Here is a 22,715-nt window from a genome sequence, read left to right on the forward strand (position 1 = left end):
CGTGGATGACGAAACGCGTCAGGTTCACCCCTGGATATTTTTGTGGACACTAATTGGATTACAAAATATTTTCCACCAACCACTTGGACCAACTCCCTCCACAACAATCTTTTGCCCACTGGACATTCAAGGGACACCACCACCTGTTCATTCTGGAGCCGGTCTTTCCGTGAGTAAACAACATCTATGCTCACGAGGTGACATACAACACCAGGCTATCCAACAGGTCTATGGACACCCACTAAAACCAGTTAACGTATATTACCTTTGGCAAAACTGTCTTTAAAGGGAGTACTTATAGGAACAAGTGTGACTGTATTTCTTCCCAAATATCCAGGCCCCAACACATAGGGGTTGCTTTATACAAAGTGCAATATACCATCAGTAGATGTTTTAGCCTAATATATTTTTTTGTTGTGTGATGTATGTATTTTTATTTTTATTTATGTAATAAATTGTTTTATACATTTACATATAATTGATCAGGATTTGACTCTTTCATTGATACAGCGCTCCACCTAAACCTCCTTTTTTTCCTTCAGATTGATGTACTGGCAGGTAAACTTAATTGTCCATCTGCTAGTTGTTCCGTCATTTTGACTGGCTGATAACTAAACAGTTATGTCAGGGCAACCCAATATAGCAATACTAGAATTTCTCCTTCAGGCGCCATCTAGTGGCCACCAGTGTACAAAACACATGAATTTGCCGCCATATAGGTCAGGAGCAGCGTTAGCCTTTAATGAAATAGGATCTATCCACTGAAATCAGTCACTAACGTTAGTGTGAATACAAATGTAATAGAGTCAGAAAATATATGAATATATAAGTATAGACTCCTTCATCTGGAGAATGTCTGTATGAAACAACTCATTGAGAAGAAGCAGCAATAATTTATTTTTTATTTTGATTTGTTTCATGAAATAACAGTCTGTCCACATTTAAATGAAATCTAACGTGAGAGGGGAACTCATCATATGTATCGGCCAAAGCAGCACCAACATGACGCATGGATTTCTTGTGCTTTTGGTTTAGTGATGACGAGCATGAATGGCCTCTCGTTCCCACCGCTTCTCATTTACTTCCCACATGTTTGATATAATCTGTTGGATTCTTCATTAAAGAGCTTTTTCACCACCTCTGGTACAGATGTGACGGGTAATACATGATAGGAGCCGATGACTCTGTTATGACACTTGGTAAGATTTTGCCGGCAGTCGCGTTCCGCCCTGGTACTGACTCTGTATATGGTTCTTGGTTAGATAGGGTAGACTATGGCAAGTATCTAATAAATGAACGAGCCTTGCCACCTGCTCGGCCTACAAGCACGCACTTGGAAGGGGTAGGGAGTCATTACTTTAAACAGTGTGTATTTCAAATACCTGTTTTTGACCAATATAAAACAGAGCTGTCTGTGGACTCCAGTAGTGAAACTTCAAAACACTGGAAGACTGGTCATGAGAGAGAAGGAGTTCTATTGTTATACAAACCCACAATGGGCTCTATTGTTAAATCTTTTGTTTTATAACATCGATCCACTGCGTCTAGCTGAAATCAGCGGAGTATGACGCACAGTGTAGTCATAAACTGACGGCCTTCTCTGTGCATAGGCAACTGTTCACAAAGCCCTTTCATTCATATATGTGCAGTGGGTGAAGCAGGCAGCATTGGGGGACCTGTGATGCAGATGAAAGTAGTTATGGGTTTCCATTTACAAACCACGAGCAATCTCCTAGGTCCAGTGTATGACCTTAAGCGTTCCTACCACATGCTCCAATTGCAGTGCTTCAGGGAGATCTGGATACCTTCTGTAGGTGATTGCAGTATACATGATAGACAATGTCCAGGTCGACAGTCACTAGGTTGACCACTAATGGTCGACATACCCTAGGTCGATATTGACAGAAGGTCAACACAAGCTTTAGGATGACATGGCCATGGCCGACATGGATAAGGGCAACATGAGTTTTTCACAGTTTCTGTGCCTGTCGACATGGACGCTGTATACAGTAAGTGTACCGCGTACCCTGGCATGGCTGACTGCGCTCACCATTCTTTGGGCATAGTGCCTCGCTGCCCGCGGTAATATTCTCACTCTCTATGCCCACCTTTTTAAAAAATAAAAACCTGAAAAACTCACATCGACCATGTCACCCGTAAGTTTGTGTCGATCTTCTGTCAATGTAGACCAAGAGTAGGTCGCCCATTCTTAGGTGTCCACTTAGTCACGGTCAACCATTAGTGGTCAACCTAGACATTGTCGAGCCCGGGAGCTCGACATACCTTGCAGATAACAGGTGCTTCCCATGCCTTGTCTGGCTGTTACAACATTGTGTCTGGATACAGCATGGCCCACTGGCTGAATGAGTTTTTTGTGTATTTGTTCTGTATTCTACTCGCACACTCATACCTCTTTCAGACCTCACTCTCCTCTTGCTGGGTTGTTATGTAACCATCAATGGTTGAGGTGTGGCTTGAAAGGGCCACCCCGAGTCGAGCAACCCAGGATTTCAACCCCTGGCCACAACAAGGGTTGAACACTGCTCTAACCTGGGTCAAGGTGCATCGTGAACGGGTAACCAGGGTCAAGCGCCCCAGGTCCCGTTCACAGTATGGAGGAGGTAGTACTGTCCGCTCCACCCCCTGATGACTTGCCGCTGCTCAGCCCCACACTTGAGTGGAGTCAACGACAGGGAAATAAGCTGGGTCAGATCCGGAGCTTTCAGACCGCAAATGCTGGGTTGCTCCTGGGATAGACCTGTGTGCGATCTGGGAATTTGTGGTCTGAAAAAGGTATCAGATAGAAAAGTGTTGCTCTAATACAATGATAGCAAGGGACAGGTGATGTAGTGGGCCAGTCATGGAAGCCGTTACTCTGTTACACTAATATTATAGCTAGGAAAATATTTGTTAGCATAGGCTCCTAAGTGGTGCAAAAACACTAGAAGAGGGAGAAGTTCCCTTCAGCCGCGGCAGCTAATTGGGTTAAACGATCCTCTGCTACATGTACATGTAGTGGCAGATTGATGCCACCACATTATTATGCAGCACTCTGACTCCTGAGCAAGCAGTAGCTACAATTAAGAAAGTATAGGAAAGGATGCGGGTGAAGATGATCATTTGCTTTCTTGTACAGTGTGATTACATTCGTAATTGGTGTTTTGTTTATATTTGGAGATGGAGCAACATTACTATACGACATACTGCACACTGTGTGGTGATCCTATCTGCGCAGTTGTTTCTGTGACATGTTTGTTAACGATGAGCAATTTAATCCATGTGTAAAGAGGACATTATGTCTCTAGGTTACATTTATATATACCTATACATGTGCAGACTGATGTTTATACCTAAATAAATATATCATCTTTACGTTGTTTACACCACTTGTTGCCATGTAAAAGGTATTTGTGTTGTAAACTAGAGAGAGGGGGGTTGATTTACTAAGGCATGTAAAACGGACAATAGATATGATAGGAAGAACCTGGTTGCTGTGGGTAATGCCACCTATTGTCTGTTTTAGAGCGACCAATAACTTGCTGTGTTAAAATGCACTTTCTGGATTGTGGTGATGTCACTAGCTGGGGCCTATTATGTCACAGCCTCATTCGGCCTCTTATGAAATCTCATTGGGACACTAATCTAAAGATGTTGGGGGGGGGGGGGGATATTTTCCATATTACGGGGTAAATGTAGTAAGACCTGGAGATATAGTAAGTATCAACCAATCAGCTCCTTTTGATTTTTCCAAACACAAATAAATAAAAAAAATTTGCCATCACTGCAGCTCAGTCCAGACTAGGGAAGCCAATCCCGGGGCATTTTTTCAATCCCGGGATTCGGGATTGAAAAATGCTCAATCCCAGGATTCCCGGGATTGGCTTTCCTAATAAAGACACCCTGGCTGCCCCACATTTACTTACATTTGAGGGTGCAGCAGGGTTGCCAGGAGCCCGATTGCTGGGTGGGGGGACAGGTCGTCCATGCTGCTGGCTGGGTGCTGGCTGGGTGGGTGTTCTTGCTGGCTGGGGGCGTGCGTGCGTGCTGGCTGGGCGGGCGGTGCGGCATCACACTGCCGGGCGCGACCTTTGCCTGCGCAGCCTGACCTCTGATCTCATCACGCTGCCGGGAGAAGTCGGGCAGCATCTGAGCGATGCTCAGACGCTGCCCAGCATTAGACTGCGCGCATGCGCAGTCTAATCCCGAAATCCCGTGATTATAAACTCCAGTCCCGGGATTGAAATCCTGGCGTTTTTGGGGGCCGGATCCCGCCGATCCCGGGATTGGCCACCCTAGTCCAGACACTCAGCAGCACTACTCCTCCAACCTCCGGATATGGTCGTCATTAGGTCGAGCCTGGTTAGGTCAACATTGGGTTGACCACTGAAGGTCAACACATGAAATAGGTTGGCATGGCTAAGGTTGATGGGGTTGGAAGGTGGACCGACAAAAGCATTAGGTTGACATGAGTTTATCAAGTGTTTTCTTTTTTTTTTTTTTTGTCAAATGGCTCAGAATCTGTAGCTACGTTACATATTTATAGCCCACGTTTAGAGTTAACTGGAAGGACCACATGGACAACACTTTTCTGCCACTCCTTTCGTATTTCCACCGAGCTTCTCACATTGAAGACCTACATAGCATATGCCAGCGGTAGTTTAAAGCCCCATACATACTAGAAAAGATAGTAAAAGTGCCTGAGTGATATCTTTCACAATCTCATCCAGTGTGTACACGCAATATCATTAGCGAGACGCACTCCCACGCATCGTTAATGACCCCCTTCCTTGTCTGAACATGTACTGACAAGGGAGGTCCTCGTTAATGACTATCCCCCAGTGTCGCCAGGGATCGCCAAGTGTGTATGGGGATTTAGTCATGAGGAAAAGCTGATATCTAATTGATCATGTACAAAACCACAAAACTATTAAGCAAACAAAACCTTCTGAAACCCATCCTGTCATTAAATAGTTCTATATAAAATAAACATCCCTAGAAATGTGCCGTGTTCAATATGAATTTCCATGAAGGTGACCTTTATATGAAATGCTTGATCTTGATAGTGATTTTTGTGCTGGTTTTATAATTCATCATTTAGTTGGCTAAATTTGGACTGTGGAAAATGTACGATCTGTGAAGTGGTTTACAGTCTGCGTATTTATAGTACCAATGCTATAGTACAGACATTTTTGCAAACGTACACATTTCAATGAAAGAGCACTTTTATGGGAAATGAGTAGTTGTTTAGCCACCAAATGGAATATATGCTTCTATCTTTGGCTGTGACCACATTCTGTTAAAGCCCCGCACACACGGTGAGATATTGGCAAATGGCCAATTTTGGCTAGAAGCACTGGAGATGTTGACTAATGGGCCCTACGTGTGTGTGTGTGTAGCTGTGTACACACGGGGGAGATATATTGCTCAGCGAGCTGTCAGCGATGTTGTGTGCTGGGCGAGCTGACAGCACCAGTGTTCTCCAGTGGAGAACACTGGCGACCAGCGAGATTGATGGTCACTGACCTTCAATCTCAGCCAGCAACAGCAACGTGCGGGGACGCGCATTGCTGTCTCTATAGCCCCTACTCACACACTGATGTAGGGACATTTTCTAAGCGACTTTCTCAAACTAAGCAAAGTCTCTTAGAAAATGCCTTAATATCGGCATGTGTATATCGATTTTGTCTAAGTAATGATAGTCTAGGATCTAGTCAAAATTGCCTTGCCTGCACAGTCAATCTATGCTTAGCAATATATGCTAGACAATATTGACTAAGCAGGAGAAACATGGGATAGCTCAATGTAGATAGCTCAGAGCACAGCTTAACTCCACCCCCAGAAGCACCTAAACCTACTGCAGCCTGACTATCCTCTGCAGACCAACTGAGCCCTCCCGCAGCCTAACTTTCCCCCTGGCACCTGATGTGTCTGGATTAAATGAGGTTCTGGATAATCTGTGTTGTACCTGTAGTGTGTACTGAGAACTGTGGTGCTACCTGTGCTGTATTAGTTTGTTTTTAGTTACTGTAATGTTTGGTGTACCCTGTATTGTTCCAATGTGTGGCACCTTTTTATAACTAATATAACATAATACAGTATAGCCATATTGTCATGATATCATTAGCATTAGGGATCGACTTACCTTAAAGACTTATTGTCCACAGTTCATCATTGTTGACATAATGATTCATTTAGCACACCGAGGTTCGTTTAGAAGGGGGTGGGCAATAAGCGGCCCTCCAGCTATTGATGAAACCGATGCAAGGCATGCTGGGATGTGTAGTTCATCAAAAGCTGGAGAGCAGCTTATTGGCCTCCCCTGGTTTAGAATGTTGTGAATGCAGTCAGTTGGCAATTCAATTCCACATTCCCTTTTGATTTTATACCTAATCTCCTGGTGCTTTTAGATGTCTCTCTTAGCAATGGTGTGGTCAGGTTGCCCCCTCGCTCACTGCTGTGTTTCAGATTCCATTTCATATTGGCAGAGTGAATGGCAGCAGAAGGCCTGTAACATAATGTGGTGGGTGAGTTAATCTGTTTGTACAAGACCTGTTACAAGTACAGTACGTAAGAGTTGCTGTGGCATCACTCCTGTATTTATATCCTGTGAGAGACCTATTGAGAAGGCTGCATAATAGACCAAATGTGTGTTTTCTCCTTTTTTATTGATGCTACAGAAGGTTTCCTAGAAAATGTGGGCTGTATACATCCAAGCTTTTCAAATGCATCCGACATACATAAAAGTGGTTTATAAAGTGGGACTTGATATCCATGAAGTAGCTTACTGGAGTGCCCTTATATTTCTCATTGGATCATATGTAGTGCGGAACAGCGCCATTGTGTTTCAAAACTAATGCACGGATTGTAGCGTTGCAACATACAGTAAATGGTTTTCCTAAGAGAAGACCAATGTTAAATGAGTAAAGTTTCGTTTTAGGTAAGAAAAAAAAGTACAATTTTAGTTTTGAGCCATTGCGTATATAGGTATACTGTATGCATGCATCAAGTTTAGAGCAAGAACAAAATATTTCTCATACGTACATTCTCAGAAAGCCTTTGTTTAAAATGATGACTTTCCTAACCACTAAGCCAGTGGTCCCCAAACTGGGTCCCTCGGCACTTGCATGGCTGCCATGAATTGGTGGTCCATGTGCAAATCAAACTCTTTACGGTCAATGTGACAGTTGTGTCCTCAAACATCATTGCTGCAGTTGCGCCAAGCAGCCCCCTCTCTACACACCAGATCCCTTGAGATTCTGCTAGGGTTGGCTGTCTGTTTTGTGTCTTCTTTTTCCAAAAATCTGTCTTGGTTGCAAAACAATATGAGGAGGATGCATGTGTGGTATGATTTTTAGCATTCCCTCAATCATTATAAAGATCTTCTAGATAAAGTACAGTCTATGAACATGTGTGGGCAGTCTGGGGGCGGCTTACCTAAATAATGACAATGATCTTTGAAGTAACATACTTTTAAACTGTTATTTAACCCTTTGAGTGCCAAAATCTGTGATGTGCAAAATATCCACTAAAAATGCCATCTTCACTCACATTTGTTATATAAATTTAAAATAAAGAATGTGTAAAAAAAAAAAATAGAAACCTTTTATATTTCCTATATAAAGTAAACATTACAGGTCATTACGATGAATACAAATGTTTGCTTGGCAATTTTCACACGTATTTTGCCAAATTCACGTTCCTATGGTGCCTGGCGAGGAAGATGATGTGAGAGGGTTAAACTGGGGATCGACAAAAAAAGGGACCCTCGCCGTTTAACCCCTGCGCCGGCTGCTCACCGTATCCTACATTCCAGCGGAATCCTTCCCCAAACAGCGAGGCTCGTGGCTAATGCAGGGAGCCCGCAGCATTTAGCCGTGAGCCATGCTGTTTTAGCAGCCGCACACGCGGTTTTCCAGTAACTGCAAAATCTTAGCGACTTGGAAACGGCGTGTGACAATGACCAGTCAGCACTGTTCGCTGTCACAGCTCGCAAAAAAACATTGACTATACCCCTAAGAGGCTTGGCTATTTAGTGCTCTCACCCCTCTCTGTGCCCAAGGGGAACCAGTATTGAACGTAAATATTGCTGGATTGCTTCCTATGGGGATAAAAAACCTAATGGATTTTTATTGCTAAGGATATTCTCAGTGTTGGGTAGCACATGATACAAAGTTACGCTCAGACAATTGTAAAAAGTGTGATGTTGCAGTATGATTGTATTTGCAATGCTAATATGTTGTAAGCTTTGTATTTAAATTGCTTTTTTAAAATGTGCCTGTACAAAACAAGTAATGTATATTTAGCTTGAGGGTTTTAGCTTGCAATTAGCAAATGGAAATCAAGAAAGCTAGGCAACATGTCGCCAATTGTATAGCGTAATTAAGAAGTCCTTATTTTCATTTTAAAGCGTGTTCCAATGGGGTGTGAGTGCTTATTGCAGTTGTTCCTTGGGTCTTTTATGTGTTGATCTATCATGTGCAGTGAATGATGTGTGTCCATTTATTCTCTTTCTGACTTACGCTGAATGAAATTCATAGTTGTTTCAGAAATGTATGTGTATATATATATATATATATGTATATATATATATATATATATATATGTATATGTATATGTATATATATATGTATATATATGTATATATATATATATATATGTGTGTACCAGGGCCGGGCACAACCTTCGGGTGCCCTCGTCAGGGTAGATACAAACTTCTGTAGGGATGGACGCGGCACTCCAGGCTTTTGTGAACAGCAAATTTCTTTATTTGAGTGAACAGCAACGTTTCAATGCAACAGCATTATCATCAGACGCCTGATAATGCTGTTGCATTGAAACGTTGCTGTTCACTCAAATAAAGAAATTTGCTGTTCACAAAAGCCTGGAGTGCCGCTTCCATCCCTACAGAAATATATATATATATATATATATATATATATATATATATATATATATATATATATATATATATATATATATATATATATATATATTCAATTCAAACAGTCTGGTTTAAATTCATTGTAATTCATTATTATTCAAAAATGGTCTGCATTGAATATTGAACGATGTTAGTGTTCTTGTTTTAAAGTGGCTCACCATTGGGTCTGCTACTAGCTGTTGAGCCTGACTAGCCGTTGGACCTGAAAGGGTTAATAATCACTGATTTTAATACATGTTAATTATTGTACACCAGGGTTTCTCAACCATAGTCCTCAAGGCACAGGAAGAGCCCAGTTTTAATGGCTAACAATACTTACTGTATCTTACAATACAATATATTTTACAGGGCCGGATTATAGTGGGGGCACAGGGGGTCAGTAACCCTGGGCCCCCTCTATCTAGGGGCCCCCTGTGGTTGGCATGTATTTATTTATTTATTTTTTAAGCAAAAGGTTTTGTGCATGGTAGCAGGGTAGTGCTGCAGCTTCACCTATCTGCCAATGTGATAATGATTACTGGTGCTGAGCATCAGGAGTCAAGGCACACTGACTGCACAAGTGTGCAATGCAGTTGACTAAGTCCCATAAGACTATGCACAAGAGGTCAGAGGCGGAGCTGCCTTGTCATGGGAGGGTTTATAATCAGAGGCAGCGCTGAGCCTGTCAGGTGCCATGTGATTCTACCGTGCAGTATGCGGCCAATAATGACAAGTAGGAGGGGCTTTATCTGGCTCTGATCTTTTACTATCTTTTCTAGTGTGTACATGCAATATCGTTAATGATGGAAATTACCCCGTCTCTCGTATGAACATGTGCAGATGAGGTAGGTCCTCATTATCGACTGCACATGTAATGTATTCTAAATTACACAGGCAAAATAATCAGACAATTACAAATTTACTTTATTTTCTATATTAATAAAATAATAATACTTCTACAGGAAACATCCAGATGGTACATGGCACAAATAGCCTGCATGTACTATAGTCGTAGATTATCTTTTAGCACTGTCCCAGTTTCTGAGCCACAGTGTTCATGCCCATGCCAGCGATGCTGGGAACAGGCCTGATGATTATCACCCTAACGAGGGCAGTAATTCCCCCACTCTCTACCAAAAGAAGAACATGGAGGACAATATGGAGCTACTTTTACTATCCAGACTGGTTCCCAAATAGTTGTGGTTAACACAGGGCAGGTTATATATTATCTCGCCTGTCCGAGGGGTGTCTGTCCGGTGGTTACCTGCTCACTGGGCTCTGAACACTCGCAGCCCAGAATGCCGGTCTGAATTGTGCCCATAGTTATGTATTTCCTAAAGTCTCTGGTTGCCAGAGTCCATGTCTTGAATAAACCCATTAAACTTTTTAATGTTATGTGGGCTTTGACACGAACCAGCACTGCGTAGAGGACTACTAGTAGAATGTAACCTGTGCCAGCGAACGGATTGCCTCGCTTGTCCTAGATTAAGGGGGGTATTCAATGCCGCCTGCTATTTCCAACAGGGGGAATAGCCGCACCCGCACATTCAATGCTGCTGTTTTCGACAGCATTGAAGGCAGATTCCGACAAAACAGATCCAACTTTAAAACGAGTCGGGTCTGTTTTATCAGAAACGGCCACGAATTGGTGAATTCACTGTCTGACACTCTACAACCAGAACAATGAATTCCGGCTGTTGAGTTTCTGTTGAGCTGAGCGAATGGGATGTTCCAACAGTCGCAATCCTGGATTGAATACACTCTTATCCATCATCTCCTCTGCTAAAATCTGGGACGATAGCGTGGCAAAGATTTGGGTATAGCGAAGTGGGAAAACCTATTTGCTTCTTCAGCATCTGTCCTCTTGATGCCTAAATACTCTTTCTAGGATGGGAATTGGGATGCCCAATACATGCTGGTGGTTTTCTGATGCTTCAAGTAGTACCCAATCACATATATGATGGCAACGCTTTTGGGAGATGGTGATTCGACTAACTGCTACAATAATGTAGGGGGGGGGGGGGGAGACCAGTTCCGTTGGATCCACCGTTTTTGCTATTCCATCTGTCTCCCATTACCCGCATTAATGGAATACAAGAAATTCCTACTGCGCCATCTAAGGAATGCTGATAAATCCGTTATCCCCCCCCCAATCCCCGGCTGTGCCTTTCTGTGCTCTGCAATCATATATAGCAGATTATTGCTGACGTCAGAGGTCCTCTCACTAAACGCCAGGGTCGCCTGCATCAATCATCCAGAATACAGCCAGCATTACATTGCCAACTGCAAATTCCAGCCCAGCATACAGGCCTGAATTAGACCAAAAGCGCTAGATATACTGATCAACCTAGCTCCCATAGAGATAACTGCATCCAAAATATTTTTTCTCCTATAAGTAAATTCTCCAAGTGAAATACATTTATCAACTGCTTTACATGTTGACAGTTACAGCTCACAGTAATTTAACGTATGAGTGGTTGGCAGCCCCTTCTGCATCACAGTGATTGGCATCTCCCACACACTAACCAGCATTCTGTTCTGTTCTTTCTGCATAAGTGCTGCCCTAATGTTTTGCTAAAACAAGTGACAAGACTTTGATGATTCACATTCCCCCACACCACCGCCACCACTGAATCCAGTACCAGCCTGCGTTATGCCACCTGTGCAGTAACGCCCACTGGTATGAACCAGAAAGTGATTCTGCAGTCAAATAATCAGTAAGTAAATTTACAGTATCCATGAAACTGCAGACGTTATTTATTAAATGTCCTTGTATTGGATATGATCTGCATTTTCTTTGCAAGCTGTGCCATCCTCGACCCCAGCTGCGTCGTTGCAGCTTATGCAAGTTATTTTCATTTTTCACTAAATGAAAGATGCTTTTTAATAGATCCCAGCTTTCATTTCATAACACATTTTAGCATGAGACACCATATGTCTGCTAACATGAGAAAATACTTGGCAGGATACTTCATATATTACATTTTGACTACTACATTTTTATGAGTATCTTAAAGAAACAGGTTAAACAAAAACAGACAAACTTGGATGCTAAGATTATACGTCATTGTCTGGCACCATGGATTCACAGTTTACGTTTTAGTCATTCACAAAAATCAACCAATACAACCAGGGGCGGGGCTGCAGTACAGTCAAAATTCAAATCTTGAGGCCACACCCACTGCCGGTGGCGTCAGTTTGGACTTGCGGTTGCTTTGCCGTCCCTATTTAAATTTTGAACTGTGCTGCAGCCCCACCTTTTGGAGCTTCCCCTGAATACAGCTCAATTGACACCTTTTACAGTACTGCTTACTATGTCTTCTTTCCCACAGCTGTGGCCATCCAATCCCCCTTGAGCTGCCCGAGACCTTCTCAGGCAGCAGGTTGGCATACGATATATCGCATGCGGTCGTTTTGCATGAAATTTATCGCATGCGACCCCGTTCCCCCGCTGCCGGTAAAGGGTCCGAGTTTGATACTAGGCGTGCAAGCAGGTCCCACATCCGAATTCGGGACTGTGCATCGGATCAAGCGGGATGTCAATCACATGCGACTGGCTGATTTCACTCTAGTTATCATGCCGATCGGTTTAAATCACATGAATTTGGGCCTAGATCATATAAGTTATTAGTAATCTTTAGTTAAACACATTTGTTTAACCCTTTAAGTGCCAACCTCTCTGAAAGATGTGCAAAATTTCGGCTAAAAATGCCAACATCTCTGTGAGAGATGCACAAAATATGAATACCAACTGCTCTGTGACTGATATGCAAAATTTCGGCTAAAAAAGCTGCTCACCTTTGTTTTATAAATGTAAATAAAAATGTGTTCAAAAATTACATTTCTTATATAAGGTAAACATTACAGTTCAATATGATGATTAAAAATGTTTGCTTGGCAATTTCATAACAATTTTGACAAATTCACTTGGCACTCAAAGGGTTAATTAGAGCGTCCATACTGATTTGGATGATATTATCCATGTATGCTAAACAGCAAAGCCATTAAATAAAGGTAGAGCATACTGTACAAGTTGCAATCAGTCCAATGTTCACAATAAAATAACATCTAATACAAAAAAGAAATATCAACGTATTCTCAGTCCATACAGCAAGATTTATACTTAGGGATGAATTCACATAAGGTGTTTGGAATCTATTACATAGGCATCCCATTTATCATGTATATTGTGCTGAGTCGGAAGACAAGAAATACCATAGAAAATAGTTGCAAACAAGAAATTCAGTATTGCAGTTAGAAATGTTAGCATTATTACTTGCAATATTTCCTCAATTATATTGTTACTACTGTCTATGTAGAAATATTGCACAGCAAGCATTTAAGCATAGACCGGCCCATACTGTGGCCCTTATTCCGGTCTGATTGCAGTACAAATTTGTTTGGCAAATGGGCAAAACCATGTGAACTGCAGGTGGGGCAGATGTAACATGTGCAGAGAAAGTTAAATTTGGGTGGGGTGTGTTGAAACTGAAATCTAAATTGCAGTGTAAAAATAATGCAGCCAGTGTTTACCCTGCACAGAAACAAAATAACTCACACAAATCTAACTCTCTCTGCACATGTTACATCTGCCCCACCTGCAGTGCACATGGTTTTACCCATTTTCCAAAGAAATTTGTACTGTGATCAGATCTGAATAAAGGCCAGTATGTGGAACTGGACACACTCTCAACATTGCGCAGCGCATTCCGCTATAATCGCCCTGAAACTAGTTTTCCAAAGTTGGCCTTTATTCCAACTAGCATTCTACTTCTACTGTCTATTTCCCCTGTTACTTTTGATATTGCATGACTAGTCCTTCAGCATCCTGGTCCTGCAATTTTGTTGCCTACAAGCTTTATTGTACACTGTCCTCTTTCCATCTTCTGGGAAAGGGCATACAGTACCTTCCTTGTGGGCCACAAGTAATCCCCATAAGAGCTATGGCTGGTCCCATAGGTTCTCCATAGGTGCCCTTATTCTGAGTTGACGCTACTGGCTGCCACATACTGTTCTTTTCTTAGCTGATTGCTCAATTGTCACTCCGCAAAGTATTCTCAATTTGTGAATTCATTGATGATGGTATACCAGCTAATTCCACTGACCCTGACCTATTACTAAATAGTAAAACAAAATCATTAGCTCACATCCACAAATCCCCAGAGCTTAGCTTCAAAGCTAGCTGGTCATAAGTACAGAAGCAGTGCGTAGATTCTATTATCGGGCTACTTAGGCAAGTATGGTTGCCACGTTGTACATGGCGAACACACCCAGTATTTTAGATTTTATACATTATAGAGGCAGATTCAATTAGCCCCAAGGAGCCCTCCACACACATAACTTGCATCATAGGCGGATTACCCACGGGGCGATCGCACCGGGCCCCCCACACATTCTAGGGCCCCCGCCACCCCACTGCTGCGGCAGTGGCGGGTGGGTGCCCGGCAGCGGGTGGGTGTCAGTCTGTCCCTGCGGTGTATGCTAGCCGGGGTTCCTGCGTGTGTGTGTGTGTGTGCTGGGCCGGGGGAAGGGGGGGGGGGGGGTTGGGACAATTTGCATGGTATTTGTGCTTATTTAGTCTGATCCATGACAGTGATATTTCTGAAGAGAAGTGTAGTAAGATGAATACACACTATAAGATAATCTTTCCAATGTGAAATTACCAAATGCAAATCCGGTAATTTCTGGGTGCAAATGACAATTGACCGTTTGTTTCCCAAACATGGAAACCGACAAAAATGGTCAGTCAAATTGGTAAAATACTTAAGATTGAACCAATTTATGCGAATGGATGATTGTAATCTGTTCCAAGACATTATTAGATTTTCGTTCCAACCAACCAGGTTGGAAAGATCATCTTATAGTGTGTATCCAGCTCAGTGCAACCAATGAGATACTTGCTTGTACATTCTGAGTGGTTGCACAAATTCTACCTTCCAAAAATCTATTTCTATTTACCCCTAGAGTACGTCAGCATTCCACAGTGCTGCAACATAACTACAAAGCTCATCTACCTAATAACTGCATGGCCATGTAATTGCATTCTTTCCAATTTGAGCTGCTATAAGTGGCTTTTAAGAGCCGACGGTCTTAATCGCCCCTTGATGAGACTTCTAGTGTATTTCAGTCCATTTCAATCATTGTATTTATTGCCAGCCTTCAGGCATGACCTGCTAATATGTTCTGCTCCAGCGGGCTGACCTTTCACTCTCCTGCTGTGGCTGGGACTTCCATCTGTGGTGTCCTGGGTGATGGAGCTGCGGATATTTGGCTTGTTCATACGGACAGAAGACTATTAAATTAAAACGTTTCCCCAGGGTACTACTTAAGAAAAAATATACACTGTTGTAAGCAACATTGGTTGAGACCACAGCAGAGGCATCTGGCAACTATGAAACCACTTGATGGCGTTGATGTTGTACTTGCAGTCTGTTATGACTGGGTAGTTTTTATTTAAAAAGTTTAAAATATGATTTATAAGGCTGACTGAAGGTCTCTTTGTGTTTGTGTGGCTCTTAGGAAGATACTGTGTATCTGCAGCACTAATTTAGTAAAGGTGAGCTTATTTATTTATTAGCTGAAGTTCTTTTGTGTAATTAGTATGATTTGCACTTTATCCTTTTTGTTTTAAGCTTAACCGCTCGCCGTGCCCATGGTGTGACAGTCAGACACCTGTGTGTGGCGGGCTCCTGGATCTGACTTTTTTTTTTTTTCCTTAAACCCCATGTCCTCTACCCCCTTTATGTTACGCAACTCTGCCATATCTTGCATCCCTGACCCACTTTGCAGTGACCTGACCCCTTTTTGGTCCCCCGGTCTGCGGCGGTGTGTCGGTATTGCGGGTGTTAGTGGCTGTGAACCTGATCTGGACCCAATCAATGTCCTCTACCCCCCTCTGTTATGCGACTTTGCCATATGTTGCTACCTTGACGCATTTGGTTTAGTGAGCAGACCACTTTTTGGGCCACAGGGGTTCTAGGGGTGTCCTGCCCCCACAGTATTTTTTTTTTTTTTTTTCAGATTATAAGTTATTTGTGTACTAAGTTTGGTGTAAATTGCTCCAGGCATTCCAGTTATGATGGAAGATACATACATACCGTACATACATACCGTACATACATTTATAGATAGATATAAACTGGAATTGGGTTGTATGCCTTTTTTTGACTGGTTTGGTTATACTAGGGTGGGGTAGGCTAAAATATTAACCCATTTAAGATAGAAATTCCTGGGATGAGGCTGATCCACAGGACTCTAATGACCTAAATTCTGCTAGATGAGTAGATGTGCAAGGGATTTATTTTACAGGTGAATGTAAAGAATTGCAAAGTTTGTCTTAAAGTAGTAGCTCAGGGGGGGGGGGCGGCGGGGAGTGGAAAGGGGTGGGGCAGGGACACACGTGTGGCTACTTGTTTGTGGGTGTGGCCAGAGCGCTCGAGTCATTTTAGCCACGCCCACCGCCGTGCAATGCCATTTTAACGGCATTGCACGGCCGTGTGCGGGGCTAAAACGGCGCGATTCGCGTAATTCTTTGCTCTTCTTTTCGGGGGGCCGGGAGTGGGACATAATTATTTTATATATTATTTTTTTCCCTTTTAATTATTATTTGTTACTTTAAGCCAAATATTGTAAAGATTGCCCAAGCTGTGGTCATGTTGCTTTATTGAAAAACACAACGGTACTTGTGGAGTATCACGGCTCCCACGACCTTGATCGTATGCTGATCGTATGCTAAAAAATCACATCGCATACGATCAAATCGCATGCGATGCGATCGCACCCGATTTTGCACTGAAATGCATCAAAATGCATTGAAATGTGTAGTAAACTTGTGAAATGCCCCCAAATGCCATTTTTTAGTGTACCACCCCCACTATCAATGTCAACCCGAAGCGTGGCGAGCGGCGGCGGTACGCGTCCTACGACCTTTTCATACCCCCACTATCCACGTTGGCGTGGAGTTGAGAATAGAAAGTGTGGCGAGCGCAGCGAGCCACCGAGCTCGAAGCATGGTGAGCGCAGCGAGCCCCGCGAGGGGACGCGGATACCTTCACAGCTATACGCGTCCCCTCGAGGGCTTGACAGGTATCCGCGTCCCCTCGCGGGGCTCGCTACGCTCGGCACGCTTTGGGCTCGGTGGCTCGCTGCGCTCGCCACACTTTCTATTCTCAACTCCACGCCGACGTGGATAGTGGGGGTATGAAAAGGTCGTAGGACACGTACCGCCGCCCCTTGCGGGCTCGCTGCGCTCACCACGCTTCGGGTTGGGGGTGGTACACAGTGAAAAATGACATTTGGGGACCAATTAACATGTTTCATACTAATTTTAATGCATTTGGATGCATTTAAGATTAAAAACGTATGGCATCCGATGCGATCTCATACGATTTTTGACCAAAAATGCTCAAAAATCAGTAAGCATCGCATCGTATACCATCGTATGCCACTACATATGGCATACGATGCCATACGATGGGAGCCGTGATACTCCACAAGTACCAACACAACTACCTCTGCACACCAATAATCGTTTTTTCTATTTTTAAATGATTACAGTTTTTGTTTTACATTTTAATGGGTTTGTTTAATGGAGTGAGGCACACAACATAATACTGTGTAATAAAGCTAAGTAAATTCTGATTTGTTTCCTGTAAGAAACTATTGCTGACTTGCTTTGTTAGGTGATTCACCTCCCATGTGGGAGTGAGGTAGTTAAATGCCACCTAATGCTTTTCTACTACCAGCTAAATTGCTACACGATTTTTCTGTTGCTATAGCTGTGATGTCACATGCTGATACTGACATACGATTGGTTGTTTTGTGTTTCAGATCCCCGCCTGTAGTACAACACAAAGAAAGGACAAGACACCCACATCTTTCTGTGCAAATAAAGGATTCAGCAGAGCAGATTAATACAGACTTCTGTCTGGTGGCCTTTTTGTATCAGAGCTGCCTTTTTACTGATCACTAAGAAAAAAAAAATAATACAAAATGTAATTTAATGAACTGTTAGGTGGAGAGCTGCTGGTAATACTCCGATTTCAGGACTCAGCTGTTGTTCATTGTGCTGGATGCACATGTTTCTGCACAGTGAATTTAGGAAACAGAAGAAGAGAATCCAAAACGGCTGCAGGGGAACAATCGCCAAACATGCCTACAGAAACACTACAGGCAGGTAGTATGGGGAAACCTGTTAGCCCAGCTGTGGCTTTCACATCTGCTGTCCCTCTACGAATATTGAACAAAGGACCTGACTATTTCCGCAGACAGTCAGAACCTAATCCCAAGAGACTTAGCGCGGTGGAAAGACTAGAAGCCGATAAAGCAAAGTATGTCAAGAGCCAGGAGGTCATCAACGCCAAGCAAGAACCCGTGAAGCCAGCCGTACTTGCTAAACCTCCCGTCTGCCCCGCTGTTAAACGGGCTTTGGCTAGCCCAACTTTAAAGATGTTTAATAACAATGCAAAGTCTGAGAGCTGTGTACAAAGGGAGAACCTGAAGCTGGAGATCCTGAAAAACATTATCAATAGCTCTGAAGGCTCCAGTACAGGTTCTGTGCACAAACAAAGCTCGAGGAACAGGCCACCAAGTAGGTCCGATTCGTCTGACCAAAACAGACATTCTTTTGCAGAGTCCTTAAAGATCTATCCTACCCAGAGTCATGGTAGTCCCCAAGACAGCAACTCCAACATCAGCAGGAGGCTACTAGACAAATCAGGTGATACTTTTTTACATATTTCTCTTAGCTCCTCAGACATTAGAAAAGTCACGAATGTGAAACAGATAAAAGCTATTCCGTGCAGCAGTTCCGCCCCACCGCTGCCTCCTAAACCTAAACTTTCTACCCTCACTACCCTTAAGTCACCAGACAATGATTCTTTGGAACCAAGTTGTGGTGTCATCCGAAGACCATCGCTCCAGCGCTCTAAATCAGACTTATCTGACAGATACTTTCGAGTTGATGCGGATGTAGAGAGGTTCTTCAATTACTGTGGACTGGATCCCGAAGAGCTCGAAAACCTCGGGATGGAAAATTTTGCAAGGGCTAATTCCGACATCATTTCTCTAAACTTTCGCAGTGCAAGCATGATCAGCTCAGACTGTGAACAGTCTCAGGACAGCAACAGTGACCTTAGAAACGACGACAGTGCCAACGACCGTGTGCCGTACGGCATTTCTGCCATAGAGCGTAATGCCAGGATCATCAAATGGTTGTATAGCATTAAGCAAGCTAGAGACTCTCAGAAGGTATCCCATGTGTGAGAGACAGCCAGTGGTGACTTTAGAGACTACGTTTTGTCTGTGAATATTGAGTTGTGGAAGGGTTGTTAAGTCTACTTGAAGTCTTGTAAACTTTTCAAACTGCTCTGTGTTGCTTGTTGTGCAATGTTTTCAAGTTGCATGCCTGTCAACATGTGACACCAACCTGGCTTTCACTTGAACAAATACTACAAAGCCTAGTTGAATATACTCACTATCTTCCAAAAGTTTAAGACCAAGTCCAAAGTTTAAAAAAGTTTTCCACTTTGAATAAACCTTTTCATTGAATCTCCTCTGTTCCCTGAAATAATAACTTTGGTGAGGGTCTCAACCCTGGAACACCACCCATGTGCTGTAATTTAGCATGGCCGCTGCACTCGTATATAGTTCTCCACTGTTAACTATCTATAGCAGGAGGAATCAGATGTAGCGCCTCTTGATAAAAGCCTTGGAGCTGCTATGTTTAATATTTTCTGCTACGGCTAGTACCACACGAGGGCCGTGTCCATGTGAAATTATGGTTGTGATGGAAAGGAAATTTGCGCATTGAGTACATTAAAATGTCAAACCTCCTTTTAATGGCTTTGTTTTTAAAGTCCAAATGTGTTCACGTACATCTAGCCTCCTTTCGCGTTAAACAACCCTTCTAGTCATGGCGCAACTCTTTAACATTTTTTGCAACTTATTCTGTTAAATAGGGTCTTATTTGCCAAATGAAGCAAATAGAACACACAAGCAGATTCTGCTGATTTAAAATTCTATGTGGCATGTCTATATTCAGTGTATCACTCTGGCTGTATCTGCATACAAAATACTACGTTACATTGGTTTCCAGGAAAACACTTTAAGGGCCCTTACACACTGGGCGATTTTGAACTGAAAACAGCTCACTTCTTCTACCATTTGAGCTTTCAGCTCAAAAGCCACCCAGTGTGTATAACATGGCGATGAGCACTAATGCGCACTCCCACATAATCGCCGGCTGCCGCCGCTCATCTGCTAGTGTTGCCAACAGATGAGCGGTGGGGTGGATGGTTTTCCATAGCATCCTGCTATGGAAAGCCACCCACCACTACGAAAACTTCTTAGTATGTATGATTTTCAGCCATTTAAAAAATATATATATTTAATTTTTTTTTCTTTTTAGCATCATCGCTGTGCAAAAATGTCCAGTGTATATGCACCTTAACATTCCATTTCTTATGCAGATACAGCGGCTGAATATAGGCATGCTGCATATCATTTTAATCAGCAGAAGCTACTTGAGTGGAAATATTTCGTTTATTTTGCGAATAAGATACTTAATGGAAAAAGTCACAAAATGTTGCTCAGTACTACATAGCCACATGGAGCTTGGGTGTTAGTATATCAAGACTTGTATCACATGGAGGATAGATGTATGTGGACATATTTGTATGGCCATCACCTACATGCAGAAGAGGCTGCTGTTTGGTGTACTTGCATCAATATTATGCCTATCATTTCACTAGAAACTAGCTTTTGCTTCAACGATTTCATTAGTTCCTTGTATTTGCCGACATGTTAGTTCAGCCAACAAAATGGCTGCCTACTCCTGCTTAGGTAACAGGTACACTGTAATGTTACACTGTTTACATGACAATGAAAGGTAGAAAATGTATCTAACATGCATAAGTCTTATTGGTTTTGATATATAAACCTTTCAAAGCGAGACTGTGTTCAGGTGCTTGCTTACACTTTTAGGTTTGTTATTTAAAAAAAATGATTATGCAAATTTTGAGTTTGCAGTATTATTTTTAAGGATTTTTTAAAAGTTTTGTTAAGACTGTCTTGTGTCAAATAGTTTTTATTAGTTGTTAACCCTGATCCATGCAGCACAGGCATATGCAATAAAATTGGCACTGCTGTCATGGCCAAGGTACAGTTCTCCTCATGCTTTGCCTATTAATGGGTGTGAAGCATCATGGGGAAATAGTTCAGAAATATCTGCAGTACCAAAGTTTGTCCATTCCTCATGTAGTGTATTAATATTGGTCTCTTTGTGACCAAGGAGAATATGCATTGGCTTTGTTTTCTAGTCTTAAACTTTTGACAAGAACTTTGAGATCTGACCTCTAACTTCTAGAAGCTGCCTTCAATAGAATGAATTATTGCAACTCCATGCTACAAGCCATATCAGTATAAGAAATTAATCTAATTCTGAAATAGCCTCACTAGCTGGATTCTAGCTGAATGAAATGTATTTGTTGTCTTGCATATGTTACATCTCGGTCAATGAATGTTTGTCTCACTTGAAAGTATTGTACTTTTATCAATTTAAACTGCTTTTGTTTTTTTTCATGGCAGTTTGTTCCTGCACGTCAGCCTTCTTAAAGATTTACTATATTTTTTATGTTTTCTTTTTTTTTCTGACACTGTTCCTGTTTTAAAAATGCACATCACCTATGTAAAGTGGAGGCAGCCATTTTGTAAACTGAACCATCTTTCATGAGGATGTATCCCATTTACTAGGGAATGGTTAAATTAGTAAGGCACAAAATGGCTGCCTTTATTGTGTGTCGATGACGAGTGCACTTCGGAAGGAACAGTCAGAGAATGCAGTGTCCCCTACATTGTTACAGTTTCCGTGTTTAGAGGCCCTCACAGTATTTTAGTTTCAGAAGGCCAATGTGACAAAAAGAAAAACAAAACCTTTTTTTATGGTGTAAATGCTGTAAGGATTTGTATATACTTCATTTGCTATTGAAATTTTGGGAAAAAAAATGTTCTACTAATAAATAGCTCTTGGTTCAGCAACATGTGTCTGTTTTTCTTTTATATTTTAATTATGTTAATTGCATAAATTATCATTTTCTGTTGCAGAACTGAGGGGTAAATGTATGAAGAGGAGAAATGATAAAGTGCCTTGTACTTTATCACCGGCCAATCAGCTCCTGACTGTTAAGTTACAGGCTGGGTTTAAAAAGGAACAGTTAGGAGTTGATTGGCCGATGATAAAGTACCAGGCACTTTATCACTTCTCCTCTCTTACCACTGCTTCATACATCTACCCTTCAGCCAGTTATCAGAGAACCTATTGTATTCATTGTTGTACTGATTGTAAACTGTTGGATGGGTAAGCAGCATAGATACAAGCTGTAGACCAGTACAGAGTATTTAAGCACACGCAGTTCCTGCTTGCTATTTGTAAATTCAACATGCAATGTGCTAAGGCAGGCATGAGCAACCTGTAGCTCTTCAGATTTTGTAAAATTAAGTCCCAGCATGCCTTGCCATGGTTTTGCTATTAGGGAATGCTAAAACTGTGGCAATGCATGCTGGGATGTGTAGTTTATAAACAGCTGGAGAGCCACAGGTTGCCCATGCCTGTGCTAGGCCAATGTATAATTAATCGGGTATGGATGGATAGTTTTACAGTGTTTAGGTTGACATTGACAAAAGATCGACCTGATTATTTACGTGATTTTTGTCAATATGGACACCTGTCGACATGGACCCTCAATTAGTATGGCCCGCACCCTTGCATTCGCTCACTACTGTATGCTTTGGGCATGGT

At 42.3% G+C, this 22,715-nt stretch overlaps 1 protein-coding gene across 4 annotated transcripts in view; it reads left to right on the top strand.

The window, feature by feature from the left end:
- The window catches only part of FAM110B (family with sequence similarity 110 member B), a 119,800-nt gene extending 97,849 nt beyond the window's left edge, over nt 1–21,951 (top strand). For all 4 annotated transcript variants that reach the window (XM_083187127.1, XM_083187128.1, XM_083187130.1 and 1 more), the window contains one exon: nt 17,750–21,951. In XM_083187127.1, coding sequence (XP_083043253.1) covers nt 18,071–19,183 — 1,113 coding nt within the window. In that variant the 5' untranslated portion in view covers nt 17,750–18,070 and the 3' untranslated portion in view covers nt 19,184–21,951. The remainder of the gene's footprint in view (nt 1–17,749) is intronic.
- Nucleotides 21,952–22,715: the final 764 nt, after the last annotated feature.

Source organism: Crinia signifera, chromosome 5, assembly GCF_055691185.1.
Source record: "Crinia signifera chromosome 5, ASM5569118v1, whole genome shotgun sequence".
In the NCBI taxonomy this organism is placed as follows: domain Eukaryota; kingdom Metazoa; phylum Chordata; class Amphibia; order Anura; family Myobatrachidae; genus Crinia; species Crinia signifera.